Below are 24,388 nucleotides of genomic sequence, written 5' to 3'. Positions count from 1 at the left end.
CTGACCTGTCATATCGGGGACGAGTGCTTGTAATTAACAACTTAATAGCTTCTATGCTATGGCACCGTTTGACAGTTCTGGATCCTCCTATTTCTATGGTACGAGGTATCCAGAAAGCTTGCATTGACTTTTTCTGGCATGGGTTCCATTGGCTTCCTCCTGGAGTGCTATATCTCCCTCTGGATGAGGGAGGTCAGGGACTGATACAAATTACTGATAAGGTAAAGGCCATGAGATTACAATCAGCCCAAAGACTGCTGTATCATGATGGAAGTACTCCATGGATTCAGTTTGGACTAGCAACGCTCAGGACAATGGGGGGGCTGGGCCTTGATAAAGAACTGTTTCTTATGTCTCATGATGATGTAAAGAAAATTGCCGTGCCGGGTTTTTATGGTTCTATGCTTGATGTTTGGGGTTCATTTACCGTGGGAAGGAAAGATGGGGCTCATTTTGGGTTGGATGAACCCTTATTTTCTAATCCCCTTTTTAATTGCAATGTAAACTGTTTAAGTTCAACCGCTGCTGCTTTTATCAGAGCGAAAGTAGTCAGGGTCAGGGATACTGTGGATCTGGCTGTGGGGAAATGGCGATCAGCTGCTGAAATTAAAGCTGCTGTCGGCCTGAAATCTGAGCGCTTGGTTAATTTCTTTTTAAATGCAGTGCGAGGCTCATTTTCTCAGTCCTATCAGACTTTTTTATCCAGTTGTTTTGCTGGGGAGCCTGACTCTTTGAGTTTTCCGGAGCTGGATATTACGCCAAATGTTTTTAAGGGGGAGGAGAGTAGGGTGGGCTGTCTTCTCTCTTCTGAAGGGTTACTGAACATATCTCTCTCTAGCGCTGGGAAGAGGGCACTGTACCGGAGTTGCGTGAAATCTGATTTTTTCGCTGTGTTGCAGGGGAGGGTGGACTCTAAATGGAGAACTTGTCTTTCAGTCCCTGATGAGTTGAAACCGTCATGGAGGCTTTTGTATAAGGCTCCTTTGCCTAAACGCTCTGGAGATCTTCAGTGGAGAGTGCTGCATTGTGTTTTACCTACTAATACACACGTTTCTAAAATCACTCCAGCTGTGTCTCCTCAGTGTTTATTCTGTCAGGCTCCTGATACTGTGTTCCATGCATTTATAGAATGTACCAGACTGGCACCACTTTTTGAACTTTTAAATCAGGTACTCCAAGGGGTGGGGTTGACATTTACAAAAGTTCTGTTTATTTTTGGGTGTAAATACACTAAAGCTAACAGTCTTAAATGTGTTTTTGTTAATTTTTTGCTGGGACAGGCTAAATTAGCCATTTGGAAGACGCTGAGAATGAGGTCAGAAGGCAGGATTTGTGATGTTTCAGCACTGTTTAGAGCTCTGGTGGAGTCTCGGGTTCGAGCTGAGTTCTTGTTCTATCAGAGCACACGAAATGATTTGGAGTTTGAGATGAGGTGGTGTATTGCGGGGGGCTGTGTACTGGTGGAGGGAGGTGAATTATTGTTTTCATGGTAATCCAAACGATTGTCTCCTTTAATTTTTGCGTAAAGGTGTGTTTGTGATTATGCATAACTGACGTTTTTAATAAAGCGTTTTTAAAAGTCTCTCTCTCTCTCTCTCTCTCTCTCTCTCTCTCTCTCTCTCTCTTTCTCTCTTGCTCGCTCTCTCTCTCTCTTTCCCTCTGTCTCTTTTTTTCCTTCTGTCTCTCTCTCTCTCTCTCTCTCTCTCTCTCTCTCTCTCTCTCTCTCTCTCTCTCTCTCTCCCTCTGTAGCTAACTAGCTGGTTAATGTTTTAAGCAAGCAAAAACAAAAAAGTCTACATCCCTACCTGCATCATATTTGGGCCCAATCCCATTTCACCCCTTGGCCCTACCACTTAGCCCTACCCCTCTGTTTTGTGCACGCACACCTAGGGGTAGAGTGTCTTAATTCTTGTTGGGTTTTAAGGGCAGGAGGCAGAGTTGCCAGGTTTGCGGTTTTCACGAAAATTCAGGGGTGGCGGGGTGCGTTTTTTGGGCTGCTTTTAAGAAAAAGGAGAACATATACGACATAAAAGACAGCATGAAAAGGAGAGAGAGAGAGAGAGAGAGAGAGAGCTTATTATATCATTATTAAATGTTCTTGATTGGGATATAAAACTGTTAAAAATAACTTATAAAACATTTATGTTGCACTATTATTAATATCTTTAAGAGAAATTGAAATACTGATAATAAATCCCTTATAAATAAATTACTAAGTCGTACACTCACAGTTGTTTTGCCATTTGCTTCAAACGTGTGACAGACATATATTTTGGGCCTGTTTAAGCTGCTTTAAGGGCGGGTTTTAGACTGACTTTGGGCATGCTAGCGAACTACCTATAGAGACCTTCATATAAAACAACAGGAGCAAAAACAGCAGTTATATGCTTCTCTGCTATCTTTAGAACCACACCGTTGTTGATATGAATGAAGTACAGTAACTGTGTATCAAATGATGTCAGTTCTGGCCAGTCTCTTACTGGCTGTATAAATCAACACGTGTACTTTAAAATAAAAAAAATAATATGTACATTTTTATTGCATTGAATTTCACTAAATTACATAATGGAGAACTATGCAAATTATATTGTTTTTTTTAACAGAAATTATTTTTTGTCACATCACAATAACACAGTTGAATTCACAGGTAGGTAAATAATCCCTAGAGTAAAGAACACACTATATGCAATAAAATAGATGTAGAGTATATCAATATAATTTACACCATGCATGCCTTATTACACTTTTTGAATTTACAGTTATTCAATTATAATTAATTATTATAAATTATAAGTAAATAATTAAAATCTCAGGACCTCAGTCTGGTAGTAGAAGGACATGGTTCAATGCAAGCCTGGCTGCTCAGTAACGCAGCATGCTGAAGTTATAGTGTTATTCATTGGCCCTGATCTGGCAACCCTCCATCACTTATTTAACTACAGTTCAAAAGGGCAGGCAGGCTGAGGGGTTGAGATTAGGAAGTGCTCACTGAGGACCATGTTCTCACAACCAGCTGCTGTAGCTGTATGTGAGGTAGGCTGTTGTTGTAATTATTAATAAACAGCCTTTCTAAAGATGATCTTTGGTCACAAGCAGTAATTATGTTTCTATAGAACATGCTGCAGAGTAGAGAATCAAAACACACATGAATAAATGTGAATAAAACAGAAATAAAAGCTCCATTATTTCCATTAAGTGTGTCTACTTTTTCCATTAAGAAACTAAGGGTTCACCAGGGTTGCTTTTCAGCCTTTATATATACATATTTTGTTCGCATCTCTGAGGATTCAACCCAGAATATTTCCCATGACCTTTGACTTGTGTCTTTAAGACACTTGGTGTAGTTCTATTGGCCAAAAGGCTTAAAAAGTCTAAATATGTATTCGTCAATCAATTGTCTGTATAAAGAAACACACAGGTAAAAAAGGTTTTTAGGTCACTCACATTGTTTTAAAAGAAATACAGACCTTTATTAAGGTCACAGATTCCAGTGTTTTATATGTGTAATATAAAAGGTTTAAGAAAATGTGAAGGCCATCAAAAAATCTCAATTTAACACTTTTAATAAATTATAAATTATAAATAATAGTGCTGTTAAATAGCTGGCTTAGTTGCCTGACAGCTCCTCTAAAACTGAATCAGGGGTAACTCTGCCTTTACAGTATAGTGGAATTAAATTTTTAAGATGGATGGATGGATGGATGGGTGGATGGATACTTTATTGATCCCAGAGGGAAATTCTAAAAAAAGGAGCACAAATTATGCAGTCAAGATTCCCACATTTTTGGGGGCAAAAAAAAAAAATGTTAATATTAGAGCAGATAATTGGAAATAGAAAAGACAGAGATTGGAGATGAAAAGAAAATTAAGAGGGGTAAATTTAGATGTAAAATGAGCTGGTTTGTCATTGGAGGAAAGGGCAGAGATACACATAATACTGCAGCCGGCCAGCAGAGGTGCTAGGCTTGTGGTTGCTTCACTTCTGAGAAATGTTTTTTTTTTTTTATAGTCATCAGTTTGTGCTGATAAGTTAATCAGAAACAACCAACCCTGAATCTGAATATAATATGTAATTCCCCTGCTAACAGCTTCCAGCTTGGCTGAAAGTCATCAGGAGCTCAGGCCCGAGCCCACACCCCAAACAAGGCTGTGTTTTGGTGAGGCCAATAGTTCACGTGCATGAATAATTTTTCATTTCAGAGCTGCCAGAAGCCGCTAAGATTTATAAGCAAGGTATTCAGGCCTTACAACATGTGCGCGGTTTCTGGCAGAACTCCTGGCAAAACACACAAAATGCACAAATGAAAAACAAAGCGTGCAAACAAAGCTGCCGTGCATTTCACCATGATTACACGCTGAAGCACTGTGGCTGGATGCTCACAGTACAGGCCACTCGCTGCAGATCAAACCACCATACACACAAACACGTAAACACAGCAGATCCTGCTGCTGAATTACTGCAACCGACGGCCCAAAACAAGCACAATACTCCCATTCAAAAGTTCCCACAGTCAATGAACCCTTAAAAGTTGCAGTTTTTGGCACAGGCATGATTTAACTTAATAATACCCTGCTAAAAAAATCAGCTCAAGATCAGATTGTACTGGTAATGGCTTACAGTTGTGGTCAAAAGTTTACATACACTTGTAAAAAAACATAATGTTATGGCTGTCTTGAGTTTTCAATAAGTTCTACAACTCTTATTTTTCTGTGATAGAGTGATCGGAACACATACATGTTTGTCACAAAAAACAGTCATAAAATTTGGTTCTTTCATAAATTTATTATGGGTCTGCTGAAAATGTCACCAAATCTGCTGGGTCAAAAATATACATACAGCAACAAAATTTGTCAATTTTGGTGATGTAGCGAGTTGTGTCAATCAAATTAGCTTCATGTCATGGCCTCTTCACTTCTTGTAAGTGATTCTGATTGACTACAGCTGTTGACTTCTCATGAGCCCATTTAAATAGGGCTCATTTGACCCAGTGATTAGACTCAGCTACAAAAGCTACAATGGGAAAGTCAAAGGAACTCAGTGTGGATCTGAAAAAGCGAATTATTGACTTGAACAAGTCAGGGAAGTCACTTGGAGCCATTTCAAAGCAGCTACAGGTCCCAAGAGCAACTGTGCAGACAATTATACGCAAGTATAAAGTGCATGGAACAGTTGTGTCACTGCCACGATCAGGAAGAAAACGCAAGCTATCACATGCTGCCGAGAGGAGATTGGTCAGGATGGTCAAGAGTCAACCAAGAATCACCAAGAAGCAGGTCTGCAAGGATTTGGAAGCTGATGGAACACAGGTGTCAGTCTCCACAGTCAAGCGTGTTTTACATCGCCATGGACTGAGAGGCTGCCGTGCAAGAAAGAAGCCCTTGCTCCAGAAAAGGCACCTTAAGACTCGGCTGAAGTTTGCTGCTGATCACATGGACAAAGATAAAACCTTCTGGAGGAAAGTTCTCTGGTCAGACGAAACAAAAATTGAGCTGTTTGGCCACAACACCCAGCAATATGTTTGGAGGAGAAAAGGTGAGGCCTTTAATCCCAGGAACACCATGCCTACTGTCAAGCATGGTGGTGGTAGTATTATGCTCTGGGGATGTTTTGCTGCCAGTGGAACTGGTTCTTTGCAGAAAGTAAATGGGATAATGAAGAAGGAGGATTACCTCCAAATTCTGCAGGAAAACTTAAAACCATCAGCCCGAAGGTTGGGTCTTGGGCGCAGTTGGGTGTTCCAACAAGACAATGACCCAAAACACACATCAAAAGTGGTAAAGGAATGGCTAAACCAGGCTAGAATTAAGGTTTTAGAATGGCCTTCCCAAAGTCCTGACTTAAACCCCATTGAGAACATGTGGACAGTGCTAAAGAAACGGGTTCATGCAAGAAAACCATCACATTTAGCTGAACTGCACCAATTCTGTCAAGAAGAGTGGTCAAACATTCGACCTGAAGCTTGCCAGGAGCTTGTGGATGGCTACCAAAAGCGCCTAGTTGCCGTGAAAATGGCCAAGGGACATGTAACCAAATACTAATGTTGCTGTATGTATATTTTTGACCCAGCAGATTTGGTGACATTTTCAGCAGACCCATAATAAATTTATGAAAGAACCAAATTTTATGACTGTTTTTTGTGACAAACATGTATGTGTTCCGATCACTCTATCACAGAAAAATAAGAGTTGTAGAACTTATTGAAAACTCAAGACAGCCATAACATTATGTTTTTTTACAAGTGTATGTAAACTTTTGACCACAACTGTAAGTCTTAAGTCCTATCCGGACTGGATTAGTTTCTCAGAGAGACGTCTGTGAAAAATATTTCACACTTCTACTCAGTGATAAAACTGAAAAAAACAGGAGGACCAGTGAGTTTTTTGGCTTTCTCAGTCACATGACATCAGGTTCAGTAGCTCCTCCAAAACACATACATGGTCTATCCTGACGGGAATAAAACCATAGAGGACCCCCTATAACAGAAAATTACCCCAAGACCCACTGAGAAACTAATCCTGTTCGAATAAGACTTAAGCTGGCCTTTGGTGGTAGAAAAGCTAGACCATACTGGATATACCCATTACTGGTAAACTAGATGAGAAATTCTGTGGAAAATGTAGATTTAAAACTTTCTACTTTTCTACTTTTCTACATGTTTGTTTTTAAAATAAGATTAATTTACTGAAAAGACCTTTTATATTTATTTAATTTTATTTTCTGTTTTACCTTTTTAATGTATTTCTACTGTTTACTTTCTTAGTGTGTTTTTAGCTACTTATTTTGTAGTCTTCTATAGTTTTTAATCTGTTTGATTTTTATTATTATTATAATTATTTATCTCTTTATTTGACTGCTTTAAATTTGAGCCTGTCCATATTTTTTATGAATTATTTTATTTATTTTAAAATAAATCTAAATTGTTTGTTTGTTTTTCCGAATGCTTTAGCCTTTTTAAATTTTTATCGTTTTTTTCTCATTTAGTTTAACCAGATTGCATACTTAATTATTTTTTTCAGTCCATTTATGTTGTAAATGCTCGGCTGTATTAAAAATGTGTTTCTGAATGAAAATTGTTGAAAATTGAAGTTGACTGATTTAATGATTGATTGATTGATTGATTGTGGATACAAAGTGTAAATTAAATGTGAATGCAAGTTATCATGCAATAATGTGCATATTTATGCCATGATTTTTTATATAGCAAAACTCTGAAGAGTGCTGTGTTGTGCTGTGGATCTCCAGGACTAGAAATAAACTATGGAGGAAACTAAACAGCACCGCCTTGAGGAAAACCAGGAGTACTGACTGTTGGTATTGCAAAGGTTTTTGCAGAGGGTAAGTGAAGCAGTCACTTTACTTCTTTAATCAGTTGATCAATGAGGTTCTGTTTGGTTGAATTAAAACCTACATCTCGACCAAGTGTCTGTGTTTATGCAATGTGTGCCCTGTAATGATGAACGTCAGTGACAGATGCTGTGCATAATGTATTAATATTATAATATTGGAATTGTTAAAATATTCAATATTGAAGTGGTTAAAAATGACAAGACTGCAATTAAACATTTTCTTTCACTATATTTTTTAATACTGAATTTGGTGGTAAAATTAGACAAAATGTAGCACATAGGCCTTTTGTTTTTTACAAATCCCCAAATCTTTGGTTGTATATTGGGGTATTTTACCTGTTCATTGTGTAATTCAATTGTAAAACATGGAAAAACACTGTTCCACCACGTCCACCACAGTTTAATATTTGTTATATACATGCGCATGCTCACACTCACCCACTGGTGGCGCTGTCTGTCCTCACACTCTTGCCCAGAACATCTCCATCACTCATGTACCCTGTTGTATCCATCCCCATGCCCTCCAGCTCTTCCACCTTGTCAGATACGTCCAGTTCAGAGATGTTCACAGTGCGGGTTGAGTTTGTCTGTCTGCAGCGGCTGCTGTGCTGTCCATAGCCACTCCCTAACGAGGGGGCGTCGCCCGCCTGGAGACGAGGGCTGGATGAGCCCAATCTCCATGGTAGAGCTGAAGCAGGTCGGGGGCTAAGAGCCAGCAGGCCCCTCGTGTTGATCTCAGTGGTAACACAGGCATCAAAGGTGGTTTCCAGGGTGCTGGAAGAGAGGATTCAGACAGACTTAGTAGTAGCAGGATTAGCATTAGTCGCTAACTGCGCTAAGTGCTAGCTCTTTCGCTATCAGAGATTTTAGTATTATCAGCCTGCATCCTGCCGCTAACCCCAGCTAGCACTGCTGGAGCAGCATTAGCATTAGCCACACTAATCACACTAACCACACTAAGCGCTAAATCTTTCCCAGTTCAGAGGTGAGTATTATCAACTAGTGCTAGTGGTTAACCGCTAATGCTAATGCTGCTGTACCCAGCCTTAGTGGAAATCTGGAAATCTAAGCTTACTGTAAATAAACAGAAGTTCTGTTTAAATAGCAAAAGAGTTTGCGAATATATCTACGTGAGGTGCGTTCAGGTAAATATTTAGTGTACTGATTTCTTGGCAACAGAAAACACAGGTGCACCACTGACTGAATACAACCTAGACAACAGTCAATGGTCAGAAATCCATTGTTATCTTGGCAACTCTACACTCTTGCTCGTTGCACACACAAAAAACACGGAGCAGCACACAAACCCAACTTTTACATCAACAATAAACGGGATACAAAATAAAATAGCACCACCTTGTCCGCACTTCGAGCTGCGCAAGCTGTACTTTTACCTCAGTTTACCACAGTTAATGGCTCACTTATAGATTGCAAAAAGAGGGCCCTTAGTTCTTTTTACTGGCTCATTATAACTGTTTAAAGGAAGTTTATTTTTTTTTTGTCTTTGTTTCTATTAGTGGTTCTTTCTCATGCTCCTAGGACTAGTTTGTAAAATTGTGATTCCTTTCAGAGGTTTCTCCTTTTTCTCAGTGTTTGAGTTCCTCACAGTGGTTCTTATTCATCGTTTTCTTTACAATTCTGGATTCTCCCATGGCTTCTCCTTTATGTACATAAGAAGTTTTTCTTTCTAATTATTGGGTCTTCTTAAGTGTTGCTCTCCATGCTCATAAGGGTTCTGCTTATAAGTCTTGGTTCTTCTGATTGGTTGTTCATTATGCCTTTAGGAGTTTTCTTCTTCAAGGCTTGGTTCTCCTTAGTGGCTCTTCTTTGTGCTCTAAGTAGTTCAGCTTTGGAGTTGGAGTTTTGGTTACTTCTGTGGGTTCTTCTTCATGCTGATAATGAGTTTCTCCTTTGAATCCTTTTTCTGCTCTTGGGGAGATTTCTATGGTGATTTTCATTATGGGCCTTGAAATAACTGAAAGGTTCAGAGGGGATGGGTGGTCTGACCAAGGTTATATCATCTGAAACAGGAAAGGCTTCTGGTCAAATGATGTAGTGGTAAATAAAGGGTAGGCAAATGCAGCTCAACAAGAAAAGAGGAATCAAACTGATCCAGACAGAAAATAGGCCTAAGGGATTTTCTCATGAATGTCAGACAGACTGAGAGAAAGAAAGATAAAGTGAGCAAGACAGAAATCGAAAGAAAGAGAGAGAGAGAGAGAGAGAGAGAGAGAGGAAAGGCGCTAAACAGGGCCGACACTGTTTCCTGGCCCAAATGAGCACCCCACCAGGCCAGGGTTTCAGTTTCTTTCTTTAATTGACTTGGGAATCAAGATCAAGCTTTTAATTCGGGCTTTTACAAACAGCAGGAGGTTCACTAGCCGATTTCACACCTCCCCTACACAGTCCAAAAGTCTGGGACACGCATCAGACTCACCACAGCAAAGACCAAACAAGACCACACCCGCGCCATCTCTGAAGCTTAATGTCAATCAAGCCCACCCCCCATCAGCCGTTCCTGTTTCAGAATGTTCGCAAATTTCCCGTGATGAGCCGGTTCACACGGCTTCTACAATGGGCCACACTCTTCAGTCTGTGCTGTCATCACACTGCCGGCCCATAATTAAAGTCATGTTTTATATCTGCCCTGATGAACTGAAGTCGCTGATGGCTAGCAGGACAAACCATTGCACAGAAAAGTTTATTACTGTACACTTTTAGACCAAACATTCACTAGAGGGAGCTCAGCGCAAGTTGCATCTGTGGTGGGCTGCATTTTAAAACAACTACGTCACAGAAGGCTGTTTCAAAGTGAGATACCTTTAGTTTGGTGTGGTTTAGTTTAGTTTATTTCAGGTTTATTATAAGCAAGTAATAAAAATAAATCATAAAGAAAAAAGTCTTCCATTCAAACTATAAGTCAATCCAGAAAAGAAACATACTGAAGCTTTAGCTCATTTTGGTTCATCTTAGTAGGTTCTTCTTCATGCTCTTGAGCTTCGCTGAAGCATCAGTAAAGTCAGGTAGGCCTATTTACAGTATATTGGATGATAAATTCTATCTGTCAGTCTTGGTTCCTCTCCTTTATGTTCTTCAAATTGTTTTTTTTTTTCATCTTGATTCCTCTCATTTTTTTTCTTTAGAAATTCTCCTTTGAAACTTGGTTCCTCTCAGCAACTCTTCATCATGCTCTTTGGGACTCTCCTTTAAGCCTTGGCTCCACTTTTGGTTTCTTCCTCATGTGCCCACAAAATTGCTCCTTTGAGACCACTTTGGTTCCTTTTAGTGGTTCCTATTATGCTCTTCAGGCTCACAAGTGCATCATGTAGGTGTACTGATGTCAGATGATCAGTTCTGCCACTCAAACACAGCTTCAGATATTGCCTCATCATTCTAAATTGGCACAGTAGCTTGGTGGTTTGCACGATTGCCTCTCACTTAGCACTGGAGTCTTGTCAGGGCTGGCACTAGCCCTTTGGGTGCCCTAGGCACAAATGCTTGTTGGCGGCATTGTAGGCTGCAAAGATGGTGTCCCAAAATCAGTGCCCGTTTAAAACCACAAACCTTGTATGTCTCTTGAATTATAGCACTGCATGCTGTTGACATCACCAGACTTTAAGGGGCAGTGCAGGGTGTAGGGAGTGATACAAAAATACACACTGCCACTCTAATATTTGGTTGGCGCGCATTTAGCTTTGATTGCAGAACAAATTCACTGTGGCATTGTTTCGATAAGCTTCTGTAATGTCACAAGATTTATTTCAATCCAGCGTTGAATTAATTTTTTCACCAAGATCTTGCAGCAGCATTGATGATGGTATGATGAGTCTGACCACTGCACAAAGCAGCTCTTCTCCATCCAGCACATCCCAAAGATTCTTAATGAGGTTAAGATCTGGACTCTGTGGTGAACTCTCTCAATCCATGTGTGAAAATAATGATCTCATGCTCCCTGAACCCTGAACTCTTTCACAATTCCAGCCCTTAATTAATTAATTAAGCCATTGTCATCTTGGAATACGGTTGTGTTCATCATGGAGGAAAAAATCCATTGATGGAAGAACCTGGTCTATATTCAGTATATTCAGGTAGTCAGCTGACCTCATTCTTTCAGTACATACTGTTGCTGAACCTAGACCTGCAGACCGACTGCAGCATCAACCCCACATCTTTTACTTAGTTAAATTCAGGTGCATTGTATTATTTGCCTGGGTGGAGCACCTGCACTGGGTCTTGGGTTCAAATCCCTACCTGGGTGATGTTTCCATGTTCTTTCCATGTTCAAGTAGATTTCCTCCAAAAAAAATAGAGCATGGATCTTTAATTCTGGTCATGGAGGGTCATTGTTCCAACCAGTTTTAGTGATAGCTCTGCTCAAATACACCTTAATTGTTCTTAAGTTGTTCTAAATTGTTGAATAATTCCCAACGTTCATGACCAAATTTAAACGACCAACCTACCCACTCTAGAGAATGCACAGCCCAATCCCGGGGCTTTACACACACTTCTAGCTGAGGCTAAATGCTGACCAGAGTTTTTTTTCTTCAGATTACAGTGAACAATTCCAGTCCTAATAACAGTCCCTCAGAAACACATTTTGATTCTTGTGAGTGTGAGAGAGATTGTGTGTATCTGTGTCTTACCTATGGCTGATATGCGCCATGTGTCTCAGGCTGGACATGGTCTCCTCCAGGTTCTGTCTCAGATCAGCGATGTTCTTCACCGTCCTCAGTCTCCTGCTCTCTGGATCTTCACCTGAGGAAAACAGAGGCTAGATCACTCCAACTCTGCTAACAGCTAACAGCTGCTCCCCTCAGGCAGGTTACGACACACAAGCAACCCAAACACTCCAAAAATGCACCTCACAACCTCATGAAATGAGATGCTTCTTTCACCCCTGAGGCAGCAAATGTATCCTTGCAGCCAGAGAGTTCAGGTCAGGAGCAGATAGATGTAAATGACTGCTGAGGTTCTCTATTAGCTTCACAGCGCTAGCTTTCTTAGCTTTCTCTCTCTCTCTCTCTCTCTCTCTCTCTCTCTCTCTCGCACGCTTTCACAAATAAGGGATCAGGAGGTGAACTCTTACAGTGGTTACTTAGTTAAAGAGCTTTCTGTTTTTATTGAAAGAGAGCTAACGGCAACAACAGGGCCCGCCCCGCCCTGCCCGAATAAGACTTTAACAAATAAACACACACACACACTGTGGCCTGAAGCTGAGCGGGGATTTGGCTGCTAGGATTAAGGGCCGCTTGCCGATCATGAGGGGACCACAAGGAGTTCAGGAGACGCACAGACCACACACACCAGTCCACACACTCACAAACTCACGCTGAGAAAAAACGTGCTGAGAAAAGACTGCAAGTACAGTACAGAGAAAATCACAAACAGCTCATTCATGACGTTATCCCAATGCTAACATTTGACTAGCGCTACAGCCCTGCAGCAACGAAACCCATGTAAATTAGCTCTCCTGTGGAGACTAACATGCTCTAATTTAACACAGGAAAACTTACACTGTGTGAGAGTGTAGCTGAGTGAAGTTGATCAGCCAAGTCCTGTTTGTTATAAGGATTATACATAATAATTTACAATTTAATGGAAATAGCCAAACTAAAAATATTATCCATATGGGCAAATTTATATATAAATTTAAATCATTTAAGATTTAATTACTTGAATTTCATACCTACTTAATGTGTTTGAGAGCATCAGTTGTAAAGTTGTGAAGAGGAAGAGGTAGCATACAGGGAATAGCCCTATTTAAGTCATTTTCTAATCCATATTATAACAACTACATAAACTACATGAAATAAGTAAGAAAAAAAAAGCTTTAAGAACTCAAGGTCAGTCAATCTGAAAGATTTCAAAGACTTTGAAAGTTTTCTCAAGTGCGGTAGCAAACACCCTGAAAAAAATATGGTTATGATGAAATGATGAAACTGGCACTCATCAGGATCGCTCCAGGAAAGAAAGACCAAACGTTACCTCTGTTGAACAGGATACATTTATCAGAGTTACCATTGCCTTTATTACCTTTTAAACCTTTTGACATTAAAAAGTAAAAAAAGTATTTAACATATAAACAAATATATGCCCATATATTTCTTTTCCATATGGGACAGCACTTAGAGTCAGGCTGTGCTGAGGCACCTGACAGGGTGGCTGAAGCCAAAACAGGCTGAGCGTGTTCAGAATGTGTTCTGGTCATTATAACGGACAAGCTGTTCTTAAAAATGAAACTTAACACTTGCTAAGACTGTAAATGTGAGAAACAGCCATTAATTCTGTGATGTAACACTGACCACACACACACACACAACCACACACTTACTATACTTAACGTACTTTGAGAGCATCAGTTATAAAGTTGTGAAGAGGTAGAGTTGGTATACAGTGAATAACAGCTCTATTTAAAAATATTCTAATCCATATTATTGCTACAACTAGATAAACTACAGGAAATAAGTAAGAAAAAAAACTTTACACAGCACACACACAGTACCAGTCAAGAGTTTGGACATACCTGCTCATTATTTTTTTTCTAAATAGCTTAAGCAGTAATAAAAATGTGTGTCCTCCACATTAATCCCCTGATCTAAACCTGATGAACTGAGATTGAGGTGATCTGAGGTGATTTAATTGGGATGAGCTGGAGCTTCACTACTGCATGAAGGAAAAGCTGCAACTATTGTTCAGCACCTCCAGGAACTCCTTCCTTCAAGATGCTGAGAAAACTCTTCCAGGTGACTCTCCCTCATGAAGATACTGAGATTAAAATACCAGTGTGCAGATCTGTAAAGTATTTAATGTAAAGGGCTCCACGCTGCCACTATGATCAGAAGATCGCTGGTTTGAATCCCAGTCATGCAGCTCGCCATCAGCTGCTGGAGCCAAGAGACAGTATTATTGGCCTTGCTCTCTCTCTGGGTGGGTAGATGGCGCTTTCTCCCCACATCACTCCAAAGGGTGATGTCGATCAGCACAATGTGTTGCTGCGCTTTCCAATAATAATAATGTTCCCCATATGTACTATACAGCTCTGGAAAAATGTAGAGACCACTTTAGTTTCTGATTTTGCTTTTAATAGGTATATGCTTGAGAAAAATGAACATTGTTGTTTTATTCTATAAACTACATACAGCATTTCTCCCAAATTCCAAATAAAAATATTCTCATTTAGAGCATTTATTTGCAGAAAATGAGAAATGGCTAAAATAAGAAAAAAGATGCAGCGCTTTCAGACCTCAAATAATACAAAGAAAACAACAAGTTCATATTCATAAAGTTTTAAGAGTTCAGAAATCAATATTTGGTGGAATAAACCTGGTTTTTAATCACAGTTTTCATGCGTCTTGGCATCATGTTCTCCTCCACCAGTCTTACACACTGCTTTTGGATCCATCTTCCTCTTAATTATATTCCAAAGATTTTCAATTTGGTAAAATCAAAGAAACTCATCATTTTTAAGTGTGCTCTTATTTTTTCCAGAGCTGTATGTCACTGCTGTCAAATGGACCAATAGAAATGAAAAACTATTAAATTATTATTTTTTTGCATGACAGTGATTGAATTTAACGTATTATATGCAATAATAAAAAATCCATATTAATACACAAAACAAGCACTTCCTCTTACTCTCATATTTCTCGTAAATATCCAGCACGGTCAGAAGGATCTCCTCGTTAACACGTGCGATGCCGTCCCACGCGTGTGTCTGTTGAGTCAGGTGAAGTTGATACACGTGACCGTGCGCGTGTGCATGTGCGTGTGCACCGTCACTCACACTCCCTCCAACCTCTTGAGGATGCACACACTCGCCTTCCCCCTCAGAAAATACAGCAGGACCTCCTGAGCTCACTTCATTGGACATCTCTACCAGCCTGGTGGAGTCATTCTGCTCTGTGCCTCCATCCACAGAGCTTTCTTCTGAAGTATCCATAGACATTGTGGAGAACGGGAGTCCAGATATGCTGTTTAAAGATGTTCCAGAATCGTATCTTCTTCTTCGTTGGGGTTTTGTGGATCCATAATCCAGCTGCAGCTCTTCCTAAAGGCTGTGAGCCTTGTAGATGCTTTAATTTAGGATCACAAGGCTTTAAAAATACAAATTCAGCATTGCAAGCCTTTAGATACGTAAAATTCAGTAAGACAAACGTCAAAACGCCCAATTCAAGGCCTTAAGACAAAGAATTCCTTAAACTTCTGGACTGTAAGCTTCTAAAATCTTAACTTTGGATCTCTAACCAATCAAAAAAGACCCAGCTTCAAGACTGTGAGCTCCTAAAACTCCACCGTGATTCTTCCAGGAGAAACGGATGGGATTTCTGACACATTTCCGAGCCCTTTTCCGCAGAGAAAAGCCGAATTGAGCAGTGAAAGACACTCTTTTAAGGGCGACCCTGCTGTTTCCTCTCCTCCATGGAAAAGAGAGAGAGAGGGGAAAAGAGCAAACTGAGTGACACACCAGCATCCGCCAGCACTCTGCCCCTGCAGAGACAATTTCTCTTCTCATAGAGTGCTGAAAGACTGAGGAAAACCTACACACAAACACACACACACACACAGTTTCACACACTCACACAACTTTACCCATTACCCAATCTTTACATAACCAAGATTACACAGATTTACAAGATTTATCCTAACTAATGCAATCACTCTCTTTCTTACATACAAACACTCAAACACACACACACACACTAATCACACACACATTCATGAACACAAACAAAACTTGCTACAACATGCTAACTCACATACACATATATACACACATACACCTTCACAAACACACACACGCACATAAACACATTGCTGGGCCTTCGCTACTCCTTGACATCAATGGCCTTTATCATGCAGATGAGTTCTTTCTGTCTATCCTATCTCCCCCCTCTCTCTCTATCCCTCTCTCTCTCCCTCTCTCTCTCTCTCTCTCTCTCTCTCTCCACAGTAAACTCCAGCTCTGTAGGATTCTCTCAGCCAGGCACTGAAAACACAGAAGAACTAAAGAACTAAACTAAATGTTCTTCTTCAGGATTTACATCAGATCACTTACACAACAACACCACTCACACCACTCCCCCCCACCAACACACGCATGCTGTTAAATAATGTGCCTGAAACACACACACACACACACACACTCAAACACACACATAAATAGATAAAGACAGGTAAAAAAAAATCTGTAAAAAAAAAAATTGGTTTCTCTGACTTTACTATTTATATTATGTTTGAGTAAAATTGTATTCTTTAAACTAAAGACAACATTTCTTTTCTTTTATTCGTTTATTTGCAAAAAATAAATCAAAAGATGCAGTGCTGTTAGATCTCAAATGATGCAAAGAAAACAGTTCATACATTTCTTGATTTTAGAATCAACAATACTAATGTGTTCAATGATCAGGGAGACTTCAGAAATCAATGTTTTGTGGAATAAACATGATTGTTATCATAGCTTTCATGTGTCTTGGCATGCTCTCCACCAGCCTTTCACACTGCTTTTGGAAAACTTTATGCCTTTACTCCTGGTGCAAAAAATCAAGCAGTTCGGATTTGTTTGATGGCTTGTGATCATCCATCTTCCTCTTGATTATATTACCGAAGTTTTCAATGAGGTTCACATCCATCAACTTAGTCACTGAAAGCAGTGATTACAAATCAGATTTTTTTCCACCAAATATTGATTTCTAAGCATTAGTATTGTTGTTGTTTAAAATATGAAAAATATGAACTTGCTTTCATTGCATTATTTGAGATCTGAAAGCACTGCATCTTACATGTATTTGTAGTGACATTTCTATTTTTCTTCTGCATTAAAAGATCATGCTGTTCCACACCACACTGACCTCATCAAGGCTTTCATTAGTACCTATGAATGGTCACTGTGCAACACTGCAACACTGTGAATGCTCAAGCTGCTTACAGAAAAAGGACAGTGTGGGCTAAAGGTCACAAACCTGTCAGACTTTCCAGAGATGTGTGGATGGATTTGCTGTGAAGGACAGACTTCTCTTTCTTCACCTCTCCTCCCTCCACCAGTCCAGTCTTATCCATGTCTGTCTGAGACCTGTGCAAAGACACACACAGCAGAAAAACAGTGTAACAGTCAGTAACACTTTCACTTATGGTGCAAATAAAACTGTAATTCTTCTAAGTCAAACAATTGCTGGATGTTAATCTACACAGATTTCTCTCCTGAAAACTTTTTATTTTGGTGAGTAAAGCGCTTCTGTTTATTTACAGTAAGCCTGGACTTCCAGTATATAGAACAGCAGCGCTAGCCGCGGTTAGCAGCAGCACTTAAATTCTGCCCGATAGCTCTAGACTAGGGTGCTACCAACTAGAGGTTCGTCCCAAGTAGCTTGCTTTAACACGGTAAACACACAGACTACAGTCCGATATAATCACCTCTGAACGGCAAAAAGAGCTAGCATTGCGGTTAGTGGCTAATGCTAATGCTGCTGCACCCAGCCTTAGTGCTGAAGAAAAGTGTGCCTCAGAGCTGGAGCAGCATTCATCGATATCTATGGGTAAATGTTGGGAGTGATACTGATTTTTTTTGTCTAATGTTATTAATTTTATCATCAAAGAACTTCATGAAATCCTTACTATTAATGTCGGCAGGGATAATGGAGCTAGTTTGTTTTTGACTGCCGGTGAGTTTAGCCGCAGTAGTGAAAAGGAATCGAGTGTTGTCTCTGTTTTTTCTCAGTAAGTGCTGAGATATACTGAGATTTAGATTTAATTAGGGCTTTTTTGTAGTCTGTCAGACAATGCTGCCATGCAAGCCGGAAAAAAGAATGTATTACATGTATTACAGAATGTATTACACGAATGTAGCATACTAAAAAGATACATGTGTTGAGACAGTGAGACTTGGTCAGTTTACAAAATAAAAAAATAAAATGTAATACTAAAAAGGATGTATTACATGTATTACAGAATGTATTACAGAATGTAGTACACTAAAAAGAATGTATAACATGCCATCCATGCGTTGAGACAGTGAGGCTTGGTCCGTTTACAAAATAAAAAAAATAAAAATAAAAATAAATAAATAAATAAACAAAAAATATAAAATGAATTATTTGAGTAATATTGTATGAAGTTACTTAAACTAAAGTTGTGAAACTTTTTAAAAGTAAATTTTACTCATTATTTTTTAGTGTTCCATATAACTATAAGATTGTTCATGATAAGTTTTTCCATGTCAATAAAATCCTAATCCAGTTATAATATCTCACCTGTACATGAACGGTGCGACTGTAGCAGTGTTGGGATGGCTGTACTGTGGTTGAGGCTGAGGAAGCTGAACGCTGGTTGTGGACTGAATGATGCTGGAGTTGCTGTTCTGACTGCATCTCCCGTCTGATGATGCTAAACTTGAGGTAGAGCCAGAGTTCTTGCTCTCCATAGAACACTTGTGTGACAACACTGTTCCTCCGGTCCTTAAATTACGAGTGCGCTCTCCGTCTCTGCGCTCTCCACCACAAGGTGGCGCCACTGAGGCCTTTACTAACCCTGGAGTTTTCCCAGCATGCCCTGGTTTAGGAATACCACTCTGTGATGATGAAAAAGAAGAAGAAGCATCTTTCTTAGCACTGCTACTGCCTTTGGTTCCTTTGGGGATAGAACTGGACTTCTTAACCTCGACCAAGCCCTGAGTTACAGTTCTGGTTTCTTCTCTAACCTGGTCTTGTTCCACACCAGAAGATCGTTTGGCAGATTTTTCTTTTCCCTTCTGCTTCCCTTTGTCTTTGTCCTTCTCAGCAGCTTTTGCCGAGCTGATCTTGGGCGCCAAAGCTCTGCTCAGCGTCCTCTGGGCAATGCCCTTCAGAGCCAGTTTGGGGCTGGTGCTGTTGGGCCTTTGGTTACCCAACTGGGCTTCAGGATGGATGGAACAAACACTTCCTCCATCAGGCTCTTCAGGAACAGTGTCTGGGTCTCCTAAAGAAGCGACGCTGGATGCGCGAGAACTGGGCCTGGAGTTAAAGAGCTTCAGCTTGTCCAGCATGGATTTCTGGGCGATGACTTTGGGAGGAGCCTCCAGGGCCACTGAGGACGGCTGTTTGACGGACAGCATGGAGGAGGTGGCGCTGTGCTTGGCGTTGAGGGATTTGCTCCTCCATCCTTTGGTGCTGGTGCTGGTGGATCCACTGATGCTGGTTGGAGGAGGAACTTGAGAATTGGGAGGCCCTTCATCAACCATGATGGGAGATGGACTGGGTGATTTATCTGTGGGGAAGACAGTGACAATAAATTAGTGACAAAAAGTTAGTGTTCAAAAAATTATTTAGTAAAACAAACTTTTAGCGATTGTTGGATTGAATGATCAATTCTTAAAGTGTTTTTTCTTCACTTAGTTTAGTATTTTTTGCCATAATCTGGATTAGAACATTACCGAATAGAGCTATTCACTGTATACCTGTAACTCTACCTCTTCACAACTTTACAACTGATGCTCTCAAACACATTAAGAGGCAAGAAATTCAAGTCATTAACTCTTGATGAGTTCAGCACAGCTGTTAACTGAAAGCCTGAATTCCAGGTGACTCTACCTCATAAAGCTGACTGAGAAAATCCAGCCAAGATGTGCAAAACTGGCATCTAAGCAAGAGGTGCTACTTTAAAGAATCTAAAATATAAAACATATTCTGATTTATTTAACACTTTGTGTTACTAAATAATTCCATATATGTTTCTTCATAGTTTGGATGACTATTAAAATAATCCAAAAATCAAAATTGTTTAACCCTCCTGTTATGTTACGGGTCAAATTGACATGTTTAAATGTTTAGAGATCTAGGAGAAATAGTTAAAAATATACTACTATTTAATACTTCTTCTGATTGCCTTAATTAGTGTAATCAACATATAACCCCCTGCAATAAACACAAACTAAAACAAAATTGCAATGTTAGTTTTTTTTTAACGTTATGTAAAGCTATTATGTCTAATATGTTGGTCTTTCAGAAGTAAAAAAGTAGAGAAACATTAAATAATTGTATATATATTTTTAAAAGCAACTGATTATCCTGATTGAACCATTACCTGTTAGAGGCAAGAAACACCATTGCACTAAATATTGATAGAATAATTAGCAATGTAGTTAGTAATAAAATATTCACACTGCTTGTTAGGATTTTGTTTTTTATAATTATTATTTTGTATGATTATTATTAATATAGAATTTAGAACATTACTCAAACAGGGCTATTCTCTGTAAACCTGTAACTCTACCTATTTACGACTTTACAACTGATGCTCTCAAACACATTAAGAGGCAAGACATTCAAGTAATTAACTCTTGACGAGTTCAGCACAGCTGTTAACTGAAAGCCTGAATTTCAGGTGACACTACCTCATAAAGCTGACTGAGAAAATTCAGCCAAGATGTGCAAAACTTATTTTGGATATTAATTGGATAATTAAACATGGCCCGGGTCAAATTGACCCAGGAACACCATTGCTGTTCCTGAAAAATGAACATATAAGGAAAAAACACTGAATATTATCAGCAGTTCAACTCACCTCACATCCACATAGAACTAAATCCAAGCTAAAACCTTATCAGAGCACAAGTCAGAGCATAATCCCACATATCTAAAAACAGCACAGAAGTCTTGGAGAGCTTGGCACGCTCAGCAACCACCTTATAGAAATAGTCGACCGTGAATCAGGCAGTCAGACGCATGCAGTATAACTGGCTCAGTTCAAAATTCAAACCCAAACAGCTCGCGGGAGTGAGAGTGTTTGTTTTGAGAGTGTGGTGGGGAGGAAATCGAACGGTCAGTTTCTCCACTGAAAGAAGGCTCACAGAACGAGACCCATTGATGCGTGAGTTTAGGAAACGTCTGACGTGGACTAGGTTTTGGATGGAAGCTTAAGCCTGGACAAAAGCCTAGCTCTGAATATCCCTCAGCTTATAATATACAGTATTCACCTCTCTGTCTCTAATGAATTCAACACACCTTCAGCTGTGGAGGACAGTGCAAAGGCTGTTATAGAGTTTACTATAGCTCATTCATGACTTAAATTTGAAGTCAGTCCAACTTAAAATAATACAGAAACTGATACATACAGAGAGGTTTTTGCATTAACTCAACTTAGTTTAGTCAAAAGTTCTTTTACTGTATTTTACAGACTATAAAGTGCACCGGATTAAAAGGCGCATTTTATGCGACAATAGTAAGGAACAAGGGTGTCGCCATGTTTCCCTTCTAATGGGAAAGCTGGGGGAAGCGCCTAAATAAACAAAAAATTGTAATTCTTAAAAAATATATATTTTAAAGTCAAACAAGCACTGGATGTTAATCTACATAGATTTCTCATCTGAAAAAATGTTTATTTGGGTGAGTAAATTGCTTCTGTTTATTTACAGTAAGAAAAGATTTCCAATATTTTTTATATTATGTAGCAGAGCTAGTCACAGTTAGCAGCGCTTAGCACTAGTAAATGCCGCCCATCACAGCTACACTGAGGAACCGGTAACCCAGGGCGATATTAGCTAGTGGTTCGTAAGTGTGCCTTATTGTGTTAAAAATACTGTAACTGTAACCTTACAGGCATAAACTTAAATGTGTTTTATTGAGATTTTAAGTAATGGACCAACACACAGTAGCACATAATTGTGGAGTAAAACGAAAATAATGCATGGTTTTCAAAATTTTAATCAAATAAAAACCTGGCTGATCTTGAGCTGTTTTGCAAAGAAGAACGGACAAAAATCTCAGTCTCTAGATGCACAAAGCTGGTAGAGACATATCCCAAAAGACTTGCAGCTGTAATTGCAGGGAAGTATTGATACTGAGATAAACACTTTTAGGATTTTTTATTAATTAAAAAATTGAAAACCATGTATCATTTTCTTTCCACTAGTTCAAGGAGTGTTAATACTAATGCAAGCCACTGTATCAGTGACTAATCTAAGACGCTTGAGTAAAAATGTTAGGAGAACTTTGGACTAAACTAATTGAGTTAATAAAAAAACAGCTGCTGTATCTTGTTTTTTTAAGTTGGTCAAAAAGTGAGTTATCTTTCGATAACACGTTTAATATGCTGTTTAAACTGCACCATCCAGCCTTTCCAACAGAATGATTATATACAATAAAGTTTGGACCTAAAGACCCTATTCATATTGGTCAGCGCTGCAGAAAAACCATCAAATCCAGAACGTACAATGGCAAATGGGCTACAAAGGAATGCTAAAAGCTCACGTCTGAAAACTGGCTTACTGTAAAAGGGCACATTGCCAACAACTGTATAGGAGCCAAATGGCCATTCTCACAGTGAGAAAGTGGGTCAAATGCCCAGTTTCTGATGTTAACAAGGGCATGAAAGATGGCCTTTAATGAATGTTACAAATGTTAGAACTTAAACTTAACTTAAACATACTTAAAAATAAAAAAATAAAGGTGTTTCAAATGGTTTAAGGTTCTTTACACTCACATTTCTCTATTATAAACATGGTTCTTTGAACAAAAATTATCAACAAAAACAAATATGGAATCACTCATATAACCATTTAAAGAACCATTACTTTTAAATATGATGCCAAATTCTGAGTAGTTCGGTACTGAACTCTAGCAGAATCACTACAAACTATTAATTAGCAACTAGCATTATTATGGAAAAACGTATATGAGGATGAAAGTAACATCAGAATCAAAGACATGAATAATGAACAGCTTTTAAAATCTGAAAAAAACTCTTTATAACCCTTATATAACCTACAATTCACGTATAAAAACCTCACGTATAGCAATACCGCCCACTGAATCTCAAACTGCCCTCAGAGTCAGAATCACATGGATAATTATAATAATACAAAAAAAAAAACATTTAATAATTAATAAAACTGAACACACACACACAATATATAAACAAAATACTAAAATTACAGCCCTAGAAAATTCCATATGAGAGTTCACTTTTCATATTAAAGGAATTAAGTGAAATACAGATTTACAGATGACTCATATACAATCAGTGCTTACTATAAATAAAACCAATAAACTACAGCAATTAACAAAAGCAAGTTATAATCCAATAAAAACCTAACATTTATTATTTCTTATTTACAGTCTAGTAGTTACCTGTGGTGCTCCGTCATGCTGTCTCTCTCTCTCTCTCTCTCTCTCTCTCTCTCTCTCTCTCTCTCTCTCTCTCTCTCTCTCTCTCTCTCACTCCGTTAGTGTTCCCCAACCCCTCAACCTTCTCTCACTCCTCTTTTACACAGTAAATCAGTCTACAGTGGAAAATCAATCATAAACTATCCCCCCCTGCAACTGACCCACTGCGGTTGTGACAGAAAGAAGTCAATAGAGCATCTGATGTCATTACTGTCCAGTCTTTACAGTGTAGTAGTAAACAATTCAGTGTTCATCAGTGTTCCAGAAGCTGAAATTATCATACATATTTTTATAGTTTTATTGTACTAGTGCATCTAAAAAAATTGGAATATTATTAAAAAGTTTCTTTATTTCCATAATTCAGTTGAAATCAATATATGTTATATAGATGTATTACACACAGAGTAAATTTGAATACTACATTAGACCAATTGGTACTTTTGGCAGTGAAATCCGCATCTCCACAAAAGTAAAAAGTCACCTGAGGGAAGCATGAAGTGCTGTAAGATTTTTCAGGGAAAAAAAAAAAAAACACTGCACTGACTTCAGACTAAATATAACACAGTGGATCAACACCAGCAGATGACAGACATGTCTCTCCAAACCTCCAATCACTGATTGGTGGAAACTTCACACTAGACCTCGAGCAGTTTGGACTGTGTGTCTCTCCACTCTTCCTTCAGACTCTGCTCCCTTGATTCACAAATGAAATGTAAAATTTACTGATGATCAGTGATGGTTTGGAGAGTCATGTCTGTCATCTGCTGGTGTTGATCCACTGTGTGTTTATATTAAGTCCAAAGTCAGTGCAGTGTTTTCCCAAGAAATCACTTATGGAGATGCAGATTTCATTTTCCAGCAGGACTTGGCACACTGCCCAGACTGCCAAAAGTACCAATTGGTCTTAT

The 24,388-nt window shown here is 39.1% G+C and overlaps 1 protein-coding gene across 4 annotated transcripts in view; it reads right to left on the bottom strand.

Annotated features, from left to right (window-relative positions):
* The window catches only part of nav2b (neuron navigator 2b), a 135,225-nt gene that overhangs the window by 91,533 nt on the left and 19,304 nt on the right, over window positions 1-24,388 (bottom strand). For all 4 annotated transcript variants that reach the window (XM_049483992.1, XM_022683836.2, XM_049483994.1 and 1 more), the window contains 4 exons: window positions 18,594-19,584; window positions 17,307-17,416; window positions 11,991-12,102; window positions 7,786-8,121 (listed from right to left, as the gene is read on the bottom strand). In XM_049483992.1, the coding sequence (XP_049339949.1) occupies window positions 7,786-8,121; window positions 11,991-12,102; window positions 17,307-17,416; window positions 18,594-19,584 (1,549 nt within the window). The remainder of the gene's footprint in view (window positions 1-7,785; window positions 8,122-11,990; window positions 12,103-17,306; window positions 17,417-18,593; window positions 19,585-24,388) is intronic.

Source organism: Astyanax mexicanus, chromosome 10 (assembly GCF_023375975.1).
Source record: "Astyanax mexicanus isolate ESR-SI-001 chromosome 10, AstMex3_surface, whole genome shotgun sequence".
NCBI lineage: Eukaryota > Metazoa > Chordata > Actinopteri > Characiformes > Acestrorhamphidae > Astyanax > Astyanax mexicanus.
Note: the sequence above shows the minus strand (reverse complement) of the source record. Positions and strands in the feature narration are given on the sequence as shown.